Source organism: Oryctolagus cuniculus, chromosome 12 (genome assembly GCF_051225735.1).
Source record: "Oryctolagus cuniculus isolate XC-2025 breed Fujian yellow rabbit chromosome 12, ASM5122573v1, whole genome shotgun sequence".
NCBI lineage: Eukaryota > Metazoa > Chordata > Mammalia > Lagomorpha > Leporidae > Oryctolagus > Oryctolagus cuniculus.
This window is the reverse complement of record NC_142878.1, coordinates 100370988-100387176: the sequence shown is the minus strand read 5'-3', so window position 1 is coordinate 100387176 and position 16189 is coordinate 100370988. Positions and strand designations below refer to the sequence as shown.

The window sequence follows — 16189 nt, the reverse complement described above, 5'->3', positions numbered from 1 at the left end:
GCTAGGGCTGGGGAGGGAAATGAAGATGGGGAGCAGCTGGCCTCCACCTCAAGTAGGGCTTCAGCCACCCTGAAGATTCCTGGAATTCAAGGTCGTAGGCCAAACACAGTGTTTTATTTCAAATCAGAAAAAGCCATCTCCAAACTGATACTTCCCTTAAGTGTATCCAAGAGCAAATGTCTTATGCTTTCCAGAGCACTAGGGTGAGTCAGATTAACGTTTCGTTTTTGAACCTTTATTTATTTGAAAGGCAGAGTTACAGAGAGGGAGAGACAGATCTTTCAGCTGCTGATTTCACTCCCCAAATGGCCGCAGCAGCTGGGGCTGGGCCAGGCTTCTGAAGGCAGGAGAGCCAGGTCTCCCATGTGGGTGCAGGGGCCCAAGCACTTGGGCCATCTTCCACTGCTTTTCCAGGCACATTAGCAGGGAGCTGGATTAGAAGTGAAGCAGCCAGGACTCTAACTGGCACTCACATGGGATGCTGGCGTCACAGACTCTGGCCCCAGACTGACGTTTCTGTCACCTGGGTAACTGTAGCAGTTACATTTCTCTTCAGTGACCGTCCATAGGCGAACGCAGGCATCTGCTTGCAGCATTCCCAGGGCACCACCTACGCACACACTCAGGGTGTTTCATCTGCAAAGAGACCTTCTGTCCCCTGGAGAGGAGCTGGCCGTCAGTGTGAACGATTTCAAAAGGCATTCAGAGAGCCTGTTTGCCTTTATTTTTAAGTCCTCCTGTGCCCAGCATTGAACCCTGCGCTGTGGGTTTGCAGCAGTTTTTATCAGGAAATCAGAGACACGGGAACCAGGGAGCTCATTCTGTCTGACCTCGTTTGAACAATGATGTGCGAGCTGGGTGAGGCATGGGGCACTTGTGGGTGCCTCGCAGTGTGTAGCAAGGGAGGAGAAGACCAGTGCTCAGAAACAGGCCGTGAGCTCTCCTTTACTCCCTGCGGGTTGAACTTCTTTTCCTTTTATGTTGCTCTGGCTTTTAAAGGCAGCAGCCTCCTTGGAAAGAAGAAAAGCATCCAGGCTTCAGGCTGACGGCTGCGCTTAACAGGTACGTGGACTGTTTCCTGGTAGAAGTCAAGTTTAGAGGAGGAGACCAGGCAATTTGACTGTTCTGATGTTCCCTACGTATTATCCACTTACCACAGTGTGTTTATAGTTGATGTTTAAAGAAAATCCACCATTTATTGCGTGTCTACAGGAGCAGTGTCACACAGTGTGCAAACATGAGTTCTGGGTTGGGACTGTCAGGGTTTGCCTCCTACTGTGGGACCCTGAGTAGATTATTTTTTCAAAGATTTATTTATTGTACTTGAAAGTTAGAGTTACACAGAGAGAGAAGAGGCAGAGAGAGAGAGAGAGAGAGAGAGGTCTTCCATCTGCTAGTTCACTCCCCAATTGGCCGCAACTGCCGGAACTGTACTGATCCGAAGCCAGGAGCCAGGAGCTTCTTCTGCTTCTCCCATGTGGGTGCAGAGGCCCAAGGTCTTGGGCCATCTTCTACTGCTTCCCCAGGCCACAGCAGAGCTAGATCGGAAGTGGAGCAGCCGAGTCTCGAACCAGTGCCCGTGTGGGATGCCAGCGCTGCAGGCAGCGGCTTTCCCCGCAGCACCACAGCGTCAGCCCCCTGAGTAGATTATTTAACACCTGTAGGCCTCAATTTTGTCATCTAAGAAGTAGAGATAATTGTACTTGTATCATGGGGCAGTTGTGAGGATTGGATAAGTTAATACAGGGGAAGCATCAGTATTCCATAAATGTCAACTATTAGCATGATGATTTTACATTCTTCAGAGGACATTTGTTGCTTTGTTTTGCTTTGTTTTTCTGATTTGAGGGAAACTTATTTTCATCCAGTGGTTCACTCCTAAAATGCCCACAATAGCTGGGCCAGGACCAGGGTGAAACCAGGAGCCCCAAACTCAATCTAGGTCTCCTACACGGGTAGCAGGGACCCTAGTACTTGAGGCGTCACCTGCTGCTTCCCGGGCTGTGCATCAGCAGGAAGCTGGAATCGGGAGCCGAGGCTGGGCTTGACCCCAAGCACTCCGACACGAGAGGCGGATGTCCCAGGAGCTGTGCGGGATGCTCATCCCTGGACCACTTTCTCGACCTTGACAAAACCCTCCGCAGAGTGTTCTCTCTCCTGAGACGTTAAATGACTTGTCCAAGGCCCCTTAGCCAATATGCAAAGGAACTGAGGTGAAAAAAGAAAAAGAAAAGTAAAAACCCTTTTTATAGTGCAAAATTTCCAACAGACACAAATGAAGAATGGTTGTAAGAAGCCCCTTGTGCCTGTCCTCAGCTTCCATCCACCGTCACGTCTGCCAGCCCAGTCTCTTCTGTCTGCCCCCCAGCTCCCACCTACATCCCGTGGCCCGCTGGGTGTACGGTGTTTACCTGTAAATTTCACTAAACACTGTAAACATACTTAGCAAAGTGAACAGTGGCTGCTGGGTGTGGCCTGTCACCTGGCCTGCGTTCCCATTTTCCCCGTTGCCTCTGTGCATTTGATGGGCTTCCCTCGGGTCTCACTGGATGTGTGAAGAGCTGGACCCTGATCCCAGAGCCCGCGGGTTCTCAGATGCACTGTGCATCCTTGTTGGCCTCTTCCCTTCTCTGAGGACCACAAAGAAGCATTTTGGGCTCATTTGAAGTCACTCAGAAGCCATTCTTACGGCAGTTTGACCCTCAGATAAGATAGATAATTGTGTCTTGGCACCATAGCTGTGTATAGATAGGATCTGTGTAGGAGAGGAATTTGCTAAAATCGATGATTTCCAAACTTAAAAAGATTTTTTTGGGAGAGAGACAGATAAACAGGGAGCTCCCTCCCACCTGTTCACTCCCCAGATGCCCACAATGGCTAGGGATGGCCTGGGGCTAGAGCAGAAACCCAGTTATTTGAGCCATCACCACTGACTGCAGAGGTGTGTGTTAACAGGGCTGGGTATCAAACCTACTCCAGCGTGGGATGTGAGCATTTTAATTGGCAACTGAACTGCTAAGCTAAACACTTGCCCTTCAACCTTTTTGTCTGAAGTCTGCTTAATACTTCTAAAAAAAAAACACTGAAACCCTCAAAGAGCATTTTCTGTTATGAGTTTATCTATTGATATCTATCTGTTGTTATTAAAAATTAAATGGAGAGATTTTTAAAAAGAGACTTCTTAATGCATTTAAAAACAATAAATTATGTAACATAGATGATATCTTTGTTAAAGGAGACACAATTTTTTTTTAATTTGACAGAGTTAGACAGTGAGAGAGAGAGACAGAGAGAAAGGTCTTCCTTCCATTGGTTCACCCCCCAAATGGCTGCCATGGCCGGAGCTATGCCGATCCAAAGCCAGGAGCCAGGTGCTTCCTCCTGGTCTCCCATGCGGGTGCAGGGACCCAAGCACTTGGGCCATCCTCCTCTGCCTTCCTGGGCCACAGCAGAGAGCTGGACTGGAAGAGGAGCAGCCAGGACTAGAACCTGGAGCCCATATGGGATGCTGGCGCCACAGGTGGAGGATTAACCAAGTGAGCCATGGCGCCGGCTCCCAGGAGACACAATTATATTTTCTAAAATAAAAAACATTGCCAAGGGAGGAAATTAGAGGGAGTTTGGAAAACGGGTCCGCAAACAGTCTGACGGAGGCCGGAAGCTCCAGTGCCACACAGCACGGTGCCGTGACCACAGTTCCCAGTGAGGCGCTGTGCACTGCCCACAGAGCCGGAAGCCACAGAGGACAGGCGCTGCCTGGCTCCCAACACAAAAGATAAGGCATGGGTCACTGGCTGCCCTGGCCGACCAGTTATGCCATGCTGCACAGAACCCCATGGAGATGTACAGGCATTACATGTTAATCAGAGTTTTCAAAACTTAAAATCTTTTAAACCTTAAAATGGGAGCAGTGTAAAGCAGTTTTCTATGAAGCACAACTTAACTGGAAAAACGTTTCCTGAGATGCGTGTCGTGCCTTTGGCAAACCTGGAGCAGCTGGTTGTGTGCGGTGCGTGACAGCCGCGTGGCTGCCGGAAGACCCCGTGCCCCACGAGGAGGAAGGGCCGAGGCAGAGTGCACTTTAGTGTTCCTTTGAGAATGGCCTTGACCTTGCAGTCTGCCTGCAAGGGCTTGGGAACCGTGGCTGTGGGTGACCCAGACACCTGGCCCACACGTCCTGCTCCCAGCCACCTCCTGCAAGGGGGAAGGCAGGCGTGAGAGGGCAGCCTGGTGTGAGGCCGCGGGCGTGGGTCCCTGCACCCTCGGCCTCGCCGTGGGGCTGTGCGCGTACAGGCTTTTGGGCACAGGTGAGTCCCTCATCACCGCCGTAAGGGACTCCAGGTAGGTCCTGGCCCCGCGATCGGGGGTGACTGTCAGCGGTTATCCTCGCCTTCTTCCCCGTTGGTAATACCCAGCAAAGAACATCACATTTTCACCAAGGAAAAACGGATTTTCAGTCAGACTCTCTCCTCCCCTCCTTAGGACCAATTCTGACTCTGCTCTTCACACGAGTGCTCTGAGCACCAAGCCCCAGGACCCCTACGGAGGAGGGGCCCCGTCGGCCTGGCCTGCCCCGTGCATGGGTAAGACCCGCAGGCCCCTGCTGACCGTGCTGTGCTCCCGCTCTGTCCTCAAGGAGCCGAGAGGCAGAAGCTTCCTCGGCTCGCACCTGCCCTCTGCCCGCTCGGCCGGGCCGAGTGTGCCGGAGGAGGCCGCTGGGAGGCTCCCTCTCCCTCCCGGGCCACTGTCCCGCCTTGGCAGCGCTGGGCCGTCCACTCCCTTCCCTTCTCTCAGCATCCTCTTAGCCGTGGCCTATTGCCCCTGCTTCCTAACCCGTCTCCTTGCTCCTGTCTGCCAGCCTCCAGCTGATTTTATGCTGAGTTCCTGAGGGGCCTCTCTTCCCGCCCAGGACCTGAACACACTGAGGAGCAAGGACCGAGGGAGCTAAAGAGCAGCTTTGTTACTGCCGGACCAGAGAGGAGGAAGCGGCTTCTCCCTGTGGGTCCAGGCCTGACAGAACTCCCAGGGGCCAGCAGTCCTGGCCCCAGTGTCCCCCGGTCCTTGGGAGGGGCTCTCGGCCAAGCCTGGGGGCAAGGCGGAGCCCGGTCAGAGCCAGCAGCACCTGCCCAGCCTGGTCTCATGCTGCCAGTCAGACCACCAGTGAGTGACAGGGTGGAGAGGCTCCCAGTGGGCCCGCATCTGGTCATCGTATGCCCCTGCTTAAAGCCCTTGGTGCCACCACCTCACCTTAAGAAGGGCCCAGGATCCGCCTGTGCACACCTCTCTCCCATGGCCACTCCCGGCCTCGCTCCCCACGGCAGCCGTGGGAACCTCTCAGGTCTGGCCCTTCCTCTTGTTCCCTTCTGGCCTTCTATTCCGCATGCCTGGCTCCCCTGGCTGTGACCTCTGCATCCGGGGCCTCAGCTGCGCGCCCTTCTGTGGAGCTGTCCTTGGCCCTCTCACTCCTCAGCCGGCATCTCCACATCCCCCTTAACCTCCCAGAGCTCCCCATGCTGCCCCTCCTGGCCGCCGCTCCTCCTGGCCAGGCTTCCCTCCCTCTGACAGCGTCTCAGTGGTCCTAGTGCAGCGCCTGGCTCAGTGGGGCCTCCCTGGAGGGGGAGTGAGAGCAATCACACATGGCTCCCACAGGGAGACTCACTGGGCACTAACGCCTGAGGCCTCTCCATTGGGATGCAGCCCACGGCTGCCCTTCAGGGCGTCAGCCGTCCTGAATGATCCATTCCCTGTGCAGACGGACTCGTCCACAAGTAGTTAGGGCCATGGGAATAAATAAATGTTGGTTTTCTTTACTTTCTGGACCATTTAGAGCCCAAATAGTCTGTTCCCAGGAGAACACCGTTGATTTTATTTCCTTGCATATAAGAGGAATGGGATTTAATAATTGTTGCTACATTTGTTCCATTGGTGCAGTCCAAGAAGACTCCATTGGCCTAAACAAGGGTTTGCGTATCACATATGAGAGCTCTCAGGACTGGCTAGGGCCATCCACTCATGTCTCCGCACATGGGAATAGGAGAGTGAAGTTGGCGGTAATGTTGGAATCAGATACAGGCCCGCTGCTCACTGCTTAGAGAAGTGGGCTGTGTGGGAACCTGGAAGCTCAGCTTCAGGGTAGGTGGAGACGGGGCTATGTAAACACAGCCTTAAAAAAAAAAATAAAGTAGACACCATCAGTGCAGGGCCGGTGGGCGCAGCAGGGCCTGCGTGCCTGGACTGAGAGCCAGCAAGATGGACGGATCTCCGCCCCGAAGTGCTTGCATTCCTGCCTCTGCCCAGCCTTCGTTCGCCCTCTGCACAAAGTTTATGCTTCCCTGGAAAGGACCAAAGGCCTAGAGGGGCGAGGGGATTGTATGTGGTTTAGGTAAAGAATTTTTGAGGCCGGCATGCAAAGAGAAAAAGTAGGGAAAGTGATGACGGGCGACGGAGTGTTTGTGCAAGAGTGATGTAGCCTGCAAGGGGAGAAGTGCGGGCCGTCAGAAGGTGTCAGGAGGATGCGTAAGGCCAGCACAGGAATCCAAGCGTTGATGCAGGCAGACGGCAGGAAGACGGACAGACGTCCTGCAGCGGCGTCCCTGGATTTACCGTGGCTGTGGCCATCTCAGCTTTTCAGATCAGCTGACAGTGTAGCCTGTGACAGCCACAACAGGGCCGCCTGCACCGTGCGCCTGCGCCCGCCTCGCCCCACAAGTGCAGCGGGACTCAGAAACACATCCAAATATGGGTGTGTTTACACGAGAAAGCCAGTGTGTTTAAAATATTATTCAAGTCTCCAAGGATGGGAATTATTTCTGGAGAATTATATTTGTTGGTGGGAGCTATTTAAAATAGTTTCATGCATTTTCCTTCTGTAGTTCATTAGAGTTTTTCATTTTCTTTCCTTTTGAATTTTAAAAATATCAACAAGCTTTGCAAAAAAAAAAAAAAAAAAAACCAGGTATTTCTTATAATAAGACCAACCAAATAAAGCAAAGATTAGAAAAAGGACTGGGAACGTGGAGCCGCGAGGCTGCACCGCTCTCTGCAAGTGGAGACCGAGCCCCGAGCCCCGAGCCTGGCGTGCTTGTCCATGTTGCCACCGGGAAGGGGCTGAACCCCGCGAGCAGTAAACAGTGCCGTGTCCGAGAGCGCGGTCTGTGTCCGAGAGCTGTCAGTCCCACGTCAGTCATCCTCAGCACAGTCATGGCGCCGCATGCCCTGGCAGCAAGTGCGCCTGAATTACCAGCAAGCTTGTGCGCTAGCCCCCGCCCCGCCCCTCCTCTCCTCGCCAACAGGGGGTGCCCCCAGTGAGTGGTCTCGAGCTAAGGGTGCAGCTAGCGTGAGAGTGGCCTTCTCTGTGCCCAGTGTGGCTGCTGAATGTCACTACCTGTGGGGGGTGGCAGGTGCTTTGGAACCCAGGGACCTTCTAACTCACAGTAAGCTCTGAGCTGCAGAATTGAGAGGGTTTTAAATGCAGTATCCCTGAAAGGTGAAAGTGCTCATAACACTTGATCACCTGGCTGGGCTCAGGGTACAAAACATCCCAGGGCTGGAGGAGAGCAAAAGGACGGTCACCCGGGAGGCAGGGGGCCCAGGACTCATCCTAGGCAAAGCACCTTCCCCTCACCCTCCCAGCTGCTCTGCAAATCTGCCGGCCTGGGGGGTTATTTTAGGCCATTGGGCCTGGGAGTGCACAGGAGCAGCAAGGCCTCGGTCCCACGCTGTCCAAGAGGTCAGCTCTCCCCGTCCGGGGCCACGAGGCTTCCTGGAACGCAGATGCAGCCTTGGCCACCCTGTCCCATGCCCTGTGGGACTGATGAGACTTGATTTCCTCTGCTTCCATATCCAGTCACAACTCGTTCCTGTGTGTTTTTTTAACCCTTTGTTTGTAGCTGGTAGGTTTTTTGTTTTTGTTTTTTAGCGTAGGCTTGGATGTTTGGATTAGATGCCAGCTTAGTGCTTCCGTCACCTCAGCATCAAACCCGAGAGCCGTGTTTCTTGGCGCTCGCTCCCACGCCCTTCTCACCCGTTCAGCAGCTGGGTCCTCACTGCGCTCTTGGCGTCTGCAGGTTGCCTCCAGTTTGCCCTATTTTCCGTGCTTGCGGTCGGTGCCCTGCCTTGCTGCTCTTGTCCATCCCATCATGTTGGTTTCCTCCCTGCCCTCCGCGCCTTGAGGCTTCCTCCTCGGATCCATCTGATATCTGCTGCAAGACCCTCTCTGAAGCTCAGCTGACACCTGGCCACACTTCTCACCAAAGCCTTCCTCTCCCCAGCCCGATCTCCCATTCTCCCACCCTGTGCTGCAACCAGGCTGTGCCTCCCCCTGCCCCTGCCACACAGCTCCTCCTCTCACCCTTCTGACTCTGTACAGGGCAACCCCTTCAACCTCACCTGTGCTTGTCTAGCTCCTTCCAGGGACAGCAAATTGGCTAGGGACAGGGCCATTCTGAAGGCACACAGGTGGCTCCAGGCCCGGAACTCAGGAGCAGTGCAGTCTGGGGGCTGGGAGCGGCCTCCTGCATGGAGTGTGTGAAGGTCTCATGAGATCGTATGTGTGAGGTGCCTGGCCAGTCGTTAGCATCTTGTTATCATCTGCGTCCCTTTGCACATAGCTCAGGTGCCTTCGTCCTGGGCACTAACAGGTGCATTTTCACAGGCAGTCCTCAGTGGAGTCTATGGTAATTAAACCACAAGTGATGTTGACACACTTCACCGAACCCTACCAGATGGGCAGGCAGAGCTTGGGTTTTCATTTTCAATTGGCTGACCACATTTTAGTGAGCAGGTGGTCGCCTTCCCTGCCCTTTGCTGATATGAAGGTCCCGGGGAGCAGAGGCATTAGAAGCTGCCTGCTTCCCCTCTGACAGCACTTTGCCTCTCAGCCCCTCATTTTCTGATGCTCTGTTGATCCAAGCCCCTTCCCTGGATGCGTTACACTGCTGGTTAAGTGAGCAGCCGCCCAGGCCAACCCTCAAAGGGCAGGGCCCAGCACCTTCTGCCGTGAAATCCCAAGATGATGCTTAAACATGCGGGCTCTTCAGGCAACTCTCGCACCTTCTGGATTGAAATCTTTGAGTGGGGGGCCCAAGAATGCACATTTTAGCATGCTTACCCAAGTGGGCTTTCTGTTCACTGAAGTGAAGTCCCCAGGCACCGGCTTGGGTTTTAAGAGAAGTCCTGTGTTTGTGCACGCACTTAAGTTTGTGCACCTCTGGGTGCTCCTGGGGCGTCACTGTTGTGCCTGCCCCGACCTCTCCACGGGTGCCATGGCATTTGCTGCAGTGCCCTGTCTTCTGCCTGCCTGGCATCACTGGCTCCACTGAGCCTTAGTGCAAGAGCTGAAGAAGTCAGTGTCGAATGAATGACTACGAGGCATTTTGTTGAAGTTTTACAGAGTAATCAGGTTAACGTAGATCAACCATATCCAGAAACTGAGTGAGCTGTAAAGGCTTGAGAACGCAAAAATTTGTCCTTGTTCTGTGCTAAAAACTCATCTTGATGTATTTGATTGCTCCAAGGAGAATGGTTAAAAAAATTATATTGTTGGCACAGTCTTTTAGTTTTAACTTGGAGCAATAAGAAATCCTACACTTTGTCATCTGCAACATATCCTATAGGATTAAAGGTAACTTATCCAGCCAGCACTTACTCCAGGTCAGATTGTAAACACTTTGTGAAGAGCTATCACATTTACCCTTTTTTTTTTTTTTTTTTTTTTTTTTTTTTTTTGACAGGCAGAGTGGACAGTGAGAGAGAGACAGAGAGAAAGGTCTTCCTTTGCCTTTGGTTCACCCTCCAATGGCCGCCGGCCAGCACATTGCGCTGATCCGATGGCAGGAGCCAGGTATTTATCCTGGTCTCCCATGGGGTGCAGGGCCCAAGCACCTGGGCCATCCTCCACTGCACTCCCTGGCCACAGCAGAGAGCTGGCCTGGAAGAGGGGCAACCGGGACAGAATCCGGCGCCCCAACCGGGACTAGAACCCGGTATGCCGGCGCCGCAAGGCAGAGGATTAGCCTAGTGAGCCGTGGCGCTGGCCCACATTTACCCTTTAACTTGACTTAGCCGCCAGATACATGTATTTTAAATAATTTGTGCAAGAGTTACGATCAACAACTTCTAGCAGCATGGACCCTCCGGTTTGTCCCTAAGGACACCAAGTGGCGACAGGGCCCTTTGAAGTTGCCCCAGCCCCCCTCCCCCGGGCATTTGGAGGAGCGCTTCCATCTTTGTAGAGAGGGCCTCAGGCTTCATCAGAAATTGTTCTTCACTCAGCACAGTAGCAGCGAGAAAATTTAAGACCGAGACAATTTTAAAGAGAAGCGGGTGAGAATCAAATTTACATGCAAATTACCCATAGCTTGTTTTTTTTTAGTATAAATGGTAACATGCTGTCGCTCCCCCTCTTCACGGAGGAACGACACTAAACCCTGCCTAGGCTTCATATCCGAGTCACGGCACCATTATGTCGCTCCCCGTCTTCGTGGAGGAACGACACAGGACCCTGCGCTGTTCTTTCGTCTGCTCGGCCCTCCCCGGGTTTGCTGCTGGTTCTTCCCGGGTTGGCTACCGTCCCTTCCACCTCCGTGGAAGGGCGGTTCCCCCTGGCCACTTTCCCCACTTCCGCGGAGGAGCGGCATACCACCAGCCGGCTCTCTCGGGGGCTGCACAGGTGTTCCTCTTAGATGTTCCCTCTTAGATGTTCCTGGTGCATGTTGTCTCTCTCCTCCTTTATAGTCCTCCTCCGCCAATCCCAACTCTGCTACCCACACGCCGAGTACGCTGCTCTCCTCCAATCAGGAGCAGGATCAGCTCCTGGAGGTCATCACTCAAGTTGGCAAGAGGCAGCTGCGTAGAAGCTGTTTTCTCCTCTCCCAGCGCCATATTGTGGGAGAGCAGATGCATAGAATAAGTCTTAATTCCAGTAACTCAGTCCAGTCCAGGTTGCTCCCCACACATGCCTTGAAAGATCAAAATGGCCTTAGAATTTCCAGAATTCGATTTCAACTCAGAATGTTGCTAATCTCACGAACAAGTGGGAGTGAAGGCTCCGCCTGAGTGCTCTTTATTCTTCCTCCCACCAGGTTTCTGCGATGGCGAGAATGATGGACATGGGGAAGGTAGGTAGGCCTTCTTTCAGCAGCGCGCCCCCCAGTGCTGGCAACTGCTGCTTGGTTTGCTTTCCTGAGGTGCTGCAGAACACGAATGCCAAAGGCAGGGTGTGGTTAGATTACAGAGGTTCCTTGTCGCCAGGTCCCCACAGTCCCACCGTCACATGAAAATCTGAATGAACCGGTCACTTGGCAGTCAGCGCCATCTGTGCCATCTAGGAAGCCTCTGTGAGTCAGTAATTGGCGACGTAAATCAACAGCGCCGGGGCAATGCAGATCGGCTGCGAAATGAGATTTGTCATCTCCTGATGCTGAGTTTCATGAAGCTAATTAAAATAATGCTGGTGAGCCACCATGGACAAAAACAGTTCATTGATTCATTCAGTAACCAGGCCCCCAAACCTCCATAATCTAAAATTTAATTCTCATCATATGAAAATAAACAACCAAATTATGCTCGTATGTCACAGAGATAAGGGTCATAAGATAAACGGGGGACAGTTCTCTGGCATCACCCCGCGTGCTCCTTTTCTGGGCAAGCCTCGATAGGCCATGAAAAAAAAAATCATGAGAAGTGAAAACATCTAGCACAGATGATCTTGAGGCCAGGTGAAGAAATGGCTTTAGGGTTGTTTGCATTCCCCTAGTGAATTCTTTGAAGAGCTCCCAGCAAAACCTGGATATGAAAAAGAGGCTGAAAACAATGGTCTCAGAGAACCTTGGGTCCCACCTCCCTCAGCCCTGCAGCTGCCCCTGGCACCCAGCAGCACCCTGCAGCCTCCAGCCCTTGCTCTCCCATTTCATGGCTTCACACACGTGCCCTGCAGGCTGCTGGGAGCCAGCGTTTCCCAGGCACTGTGTGCAGCCCCTCCCAGCAGCCAATGCGGTAACAGGCTCCACCCCGCACGGAGCTGGCAATACAGCCAGTATTCACGTCAGCCCAGGTGACCTTTCAGGAAAGAAAATCAGGCTGTGGGCAAAATGAGCTCTTCAGCAGTGACTTGGGTATCAGGGCACCGGGACGCTGAGAAAGCCTGGGGCAGTGCTCACGCGAGGGCTGGCTGTCCAGCGCCCCGTCTCGGGCTCACCCCATCCGTACCTGGTTCATTTTATCTCAACTTCATTAAGTAGAAGATCCAGTAAACTTCCTCGTAGGCTTTTTGTTCCAAGCCCTTCTGTCAGCTCTGCTCTGAGGCTGTGGTCCCTGTTGTTAAGTGGCTTCTTCCTGGACTCTGGGTAGCCAGGCTCAGGCAGGACAGCCACGGCAAGTCACCCCAGGGGCTTACGTGGTCACTGAGCGCTCACCTGTGACCCAGCCTCCTGCCTGACGTCAGGTCATTTGTTAATTCCTGAGGGCTGATCCTTGTCTTGTGGCCTGGAGAACAAAAGTCCTCGCTGGCTTTGCCCCTCGGCATTCCTGTTTGGCTGGTGTGACTGAGGGAGTTGGGGCAGAAAGCCCTGGAACAGCCCGCGAGAAGCCAGGCTGGTGTTCAACGGCCAGCAGGGGCCAAGGGCACTGTCAGCGGCCCAGTCTCAAACCCTCAGGTTCCTGGCTCCCCTCCTGCCCTCGGCCCAGCCGAGTCTGTCTCCAAGGCCCTCGTGTCCCTCCGAGGCCTCTTCCCTCCGCACTCTCCTTTGCCCACCTGGCAGGGCCTCCCTGACCCAGCCTCAGCTTCCACACTTTCTTCCCTGCCACCGCCCCTTCTGCAGCTACTCTAAGTGTGGCTTAACCCCCGCCCCAGAATGCACTTGTCCCCTGTGTCCAAAGGGCTTCCCAGTCCCAGCGCCTTCCCGGGCGCTTCCCAACTGCTAGGTGGCAGCCCTGGGGCTCTCTCGGGCTCAGCCCTGCCAGGACTCGATGATTGGCTCCTTAGAGGCTGAACCTGAGTCTCGTTTGTCTCTGCAGCCCCTGGGCTGGGCTAAGGTGCAAAGCGCCTCCCCCCATTAGACTGGCAATAACTATTTCTTAAATCGGTCATTTGTTTACAAAGACGATTTGCTTGGCGAGAGGCGGGCGGCTGCCTTCTAATGCGATGAATGTGCTGCTTTTCTCTCTCCCTCTTGCAGTCGTGTCTTTTCCTGGCCCGGTGAAAGAAGAGAATCTGTTAAATGTTCCAAAGCCACTGCCAAAACAGCTGTGGGAGACCAAGGAGGTGGGTGAGCGGCGCTCGGGGCGTGTGGCGTCCAGGAGGTTGGCACTCAGAGACCAAAACAAGAGGATCTGTCTGGGGGCAGGGATCAGAAGACCATCCCAGGGGGTGATGCCTCAAGCTAAAAGTTCCCTAGTGTGTTGCTGACTGGGTGCAGTGGCCTGGTGGCCTCCTGTTCTCAGGTGAACTTACTCATCCGAAAGCCTCTCCCTCCCCCACATCGCCTTCGTGTCCTGAGAGTTCCGGAACCTGCTGACAAATCCCAGGCAGGTTTTTTCCGTTTTGTGACCAACATCTCTCCATCTCCAGCTTCAGTCCAGAACAAATGACAACCTTATTTAAAAAGTATTTATTTTTTAAAGAGTTTTATTGATTTCCATTGTATGCGTGAGGCAGGGAGACAGAGAGCTTCCATCCAGTGGTTCATTTCCCAAACGACCACAACAACCAGGGCCGGGCCAGCCCGAAGCTGGGAGCCGGGAGCTCCGTCTGGGTCTTGGATGTGGGCGGCAGGGGCCCTGGGTGCTCAGCTCGGCCTTCCCTCCCATAGGGAAGTGATCTTGGCCTTGAAGGACAGCAGGCATTCCAGCCGTACTGCCACATTGGTGCGTGTGCTCGTGCTGTCCCGAAACCACCCCCACCCGTGGAGCACCTGGGAGCCGTCTGGCTCAGGCCCCGCCTCCTGGCAAGTCTCCTGAGGCCTCTGTGAGCATTTAGGAGATCTTGAAATTCGGTTTTCTGAGACGAGAGGGATATGGTGTTTAAGCTTGGGAGGGGAAGTGAAGGGAGGCAGGATTCGAAACGCTCGTGTGTGCACGCAGGAGAAATAGCCAGGCTGTGTCTTCCTTGGCCGTGAGAGGCACAGATGCCTTTCTCAAAGGACAGCTCCGGCTTCCCCAGCGCAGGGGACAGCGGCGCGAAGGAGGGGCCCCTCCATCCGTTCCTGCGGGTTTGTGGTGCCCGCTCCTGCCCGCCGGGCGCGTGTCTCCCGGCTGAAATACTCGTCCCCTTCTGGCATTCCCTCTGTTTTGTTTCCTTTCCTTCCCCTCAGACCCGGAGGAGCAGGAATGTCAGCGGGGGCTCCAGAGAGTTCGGGGAAGGGATGCCCCCGTCCCCCGTGGGGTGCTTGCGTTCCAGTCCCAGCTTCCTGCTGATGCAGACCCCATTCAGAGGGGGTGTTTTTGCACCAAAATAAACTTTTAATTCCATTTTTCCATGAGCTTCTTGAAGAGCCCTAGTATTTACAGATCCCACGTGGTGGAAACATTGGCCTTTTTGGAGAAGATTGTATCCTGTGTCCCACGCGCTGGCACTTGCGGGGGCACAGGGACCCCCCCACACACACACACAGGGTGAGTAAGCCCACTCTGTTCGTCTCTCCCCAGGTTCAGTCCCTGTCAGGGCGCCCTCGGTCCTGTGACGTCGGAGGTGGCAAGTAAGTGACGTTTTCTCGCAGTGTGCGTGGGGTTTGGGGGGGCGTGCTGAAGGCTCCGATGGACCAACCTGCTGCGTGGGCCGTTCGGACCACGCTCTCCTTTGGTCCTGTGTCTCACGGGTTTAAAGTCGTGAAGCCACATAACCGTGGTGACGGGTAAGACTGCCAACAGACGGCTCGTGGTAAACGCATACGCGCCTGGTGGAGGCAGAAGCAGGCGTCCAGGGGAGCCCGCTGGCCTCGTGCCCTGCCAGGCCCTGGTGTCAGCTGCCGTGATGGCCTCGGGCGAAGGGGAGCAGAAGCTAACAGACCCACAGAAGCTGCTTCAGGGAGCACCTGCACATGTCCTCTGCCACTGAACCGTGCACTTGAATGTGGTTGAAATGGTACCTGTTAGGAGTGTGTGTGTGTGTGTGTGTGTGTTACCAATTTTTTAAAAACAAGATAAAGGTCGGCGCCGTGGCTCACTAGGCTAATCCTCCGCCTTGTGGCGCCGGCACACCGGGTTCTAGTCCCGGTCAGGGCGCCAGATTCTGTCCCGGTTGCCCCTCTTCCAGGCCAGCTCTCTGCTGTGGCCAGGGAGTGCAGTGGAGGATGGCCCAAGTGCTTGGGCCCTGCACCCCATGGGAGACCAGGAGAAGCACCTGGTTCCTGCCATCGGATCAGCGCAGTGCACCGGCCGCAGTGCGCCGGCCGCGGCGGCCATTAGAGGGTGAACCAACGGCAAAGAAAGACCTTTCTCTCTGTCTCTCTCTCTCACTGTCCACTCTGCCTGTCCAAAAAAAAAAAAAAAAACAAGATGAAGAAATACAAAAATTGGCAGCATCATGCTCTCTCTGGAAACACTCGTTAATGAATGGAGTTAGTAGTACACAGCTTGAGAGCTAACAGAAGTGAAGAAAGAAGCTCACTGAGCCTGAGGGAGGGGGAGGAGGGGCGAGGGGTGAGGACACCCACACGGTACAGCCACGCAAGCCGAGGCTGCTTGGTGCGTGGGGTTGGATGCCAACAGTCGGGCGAGGCAGCTGCAGGTTTTGGGGTCGCAGCTGCTCCTCGCCCCTGGCCACTCCGAGAACTCTGCCAGGGCCTCCCCAGGGACTGCCCTTTGGGACGTGGTGGGCAGGGACCTGACAGCTCACGGGGCTGTTTTTGTCCCTCAGCGCAGCCCTGCCCATTCCCAAAGAGCGAGTCTTCCCAGGGCGCAACCAGCGTGCTTTGACTGTGAGACCCTTGCCGATCTGATGTGGCCCCGACACCGTCTCAGGGGGTCTGAGAACCCCGTCTGCTTCAGGCAGCCCTCACAGGCGATGGTGCCGCGAGCCCAGCATTTCACGGCGATGCGTTCCAGTCACGCCCAGACTCTTTTGGGCTGGTTAAATATGAACTCCTGTCAGCTAACAGCCTGCTGAGCTGGGAAGAGGGTGGGCCCTTTCTCAGAAAGCCTGCTGGACATGCGGCCGTACAGAGAGGCCCACCTGCCCAGGGGTGCAGCCAGG

At 54.4% G+C, this 16189-nt stretch overlaps 1 protein-coding gene and 1 long non-coding RNA gene across 4 annotated transcripts in view; one reads left to right on the top strand and one right to left on the bottom strand.

Annotated features, from left to right (window-relative positions):
* The window catches only part of CRTC3 (CREB regulated transcription coactivator 3), a 98805-nt gene that overhangs the window by 68131 nt on the left and 14485 nt on the right, over positions 1-16189 (top strand). For all 3 annotated transcript variants that reach the window (XM_017337564.4, XM_089310741.1, XM_008275316.5), the window contains 5 exons: positions 1000-1062; positions 4483-4583; positions 11082-11117; positions 13176-13261; positions 14644-14693. In XM_017337564.4, coding sequence (XP_017193053.1) covers positions 1000-1062; positions 4483-4583; positions 11082-11117; positions 13176-13261; positions 14644-14693 — 336 coding nt within the window. The remainder of the gene's footprint in view (positions 1-999; positions 1063-4482; positions 4584-11081; positions 11118-13175; positions 13262-14643; positions 14694-16189) is intronic.
* On the bottom strand, positions 11275-13167 carry LOC149123191 (uncharacterized). The gene is made up of 2 exons (XR_016218354.1): positions 12208-13167; positions 11275-11784 (listed from the first exon to the last, which is right to left on the bottom strand). It is a non-coding gene; the product is annotated as an uncharacterized LOC149123191 (long non-coding RNA).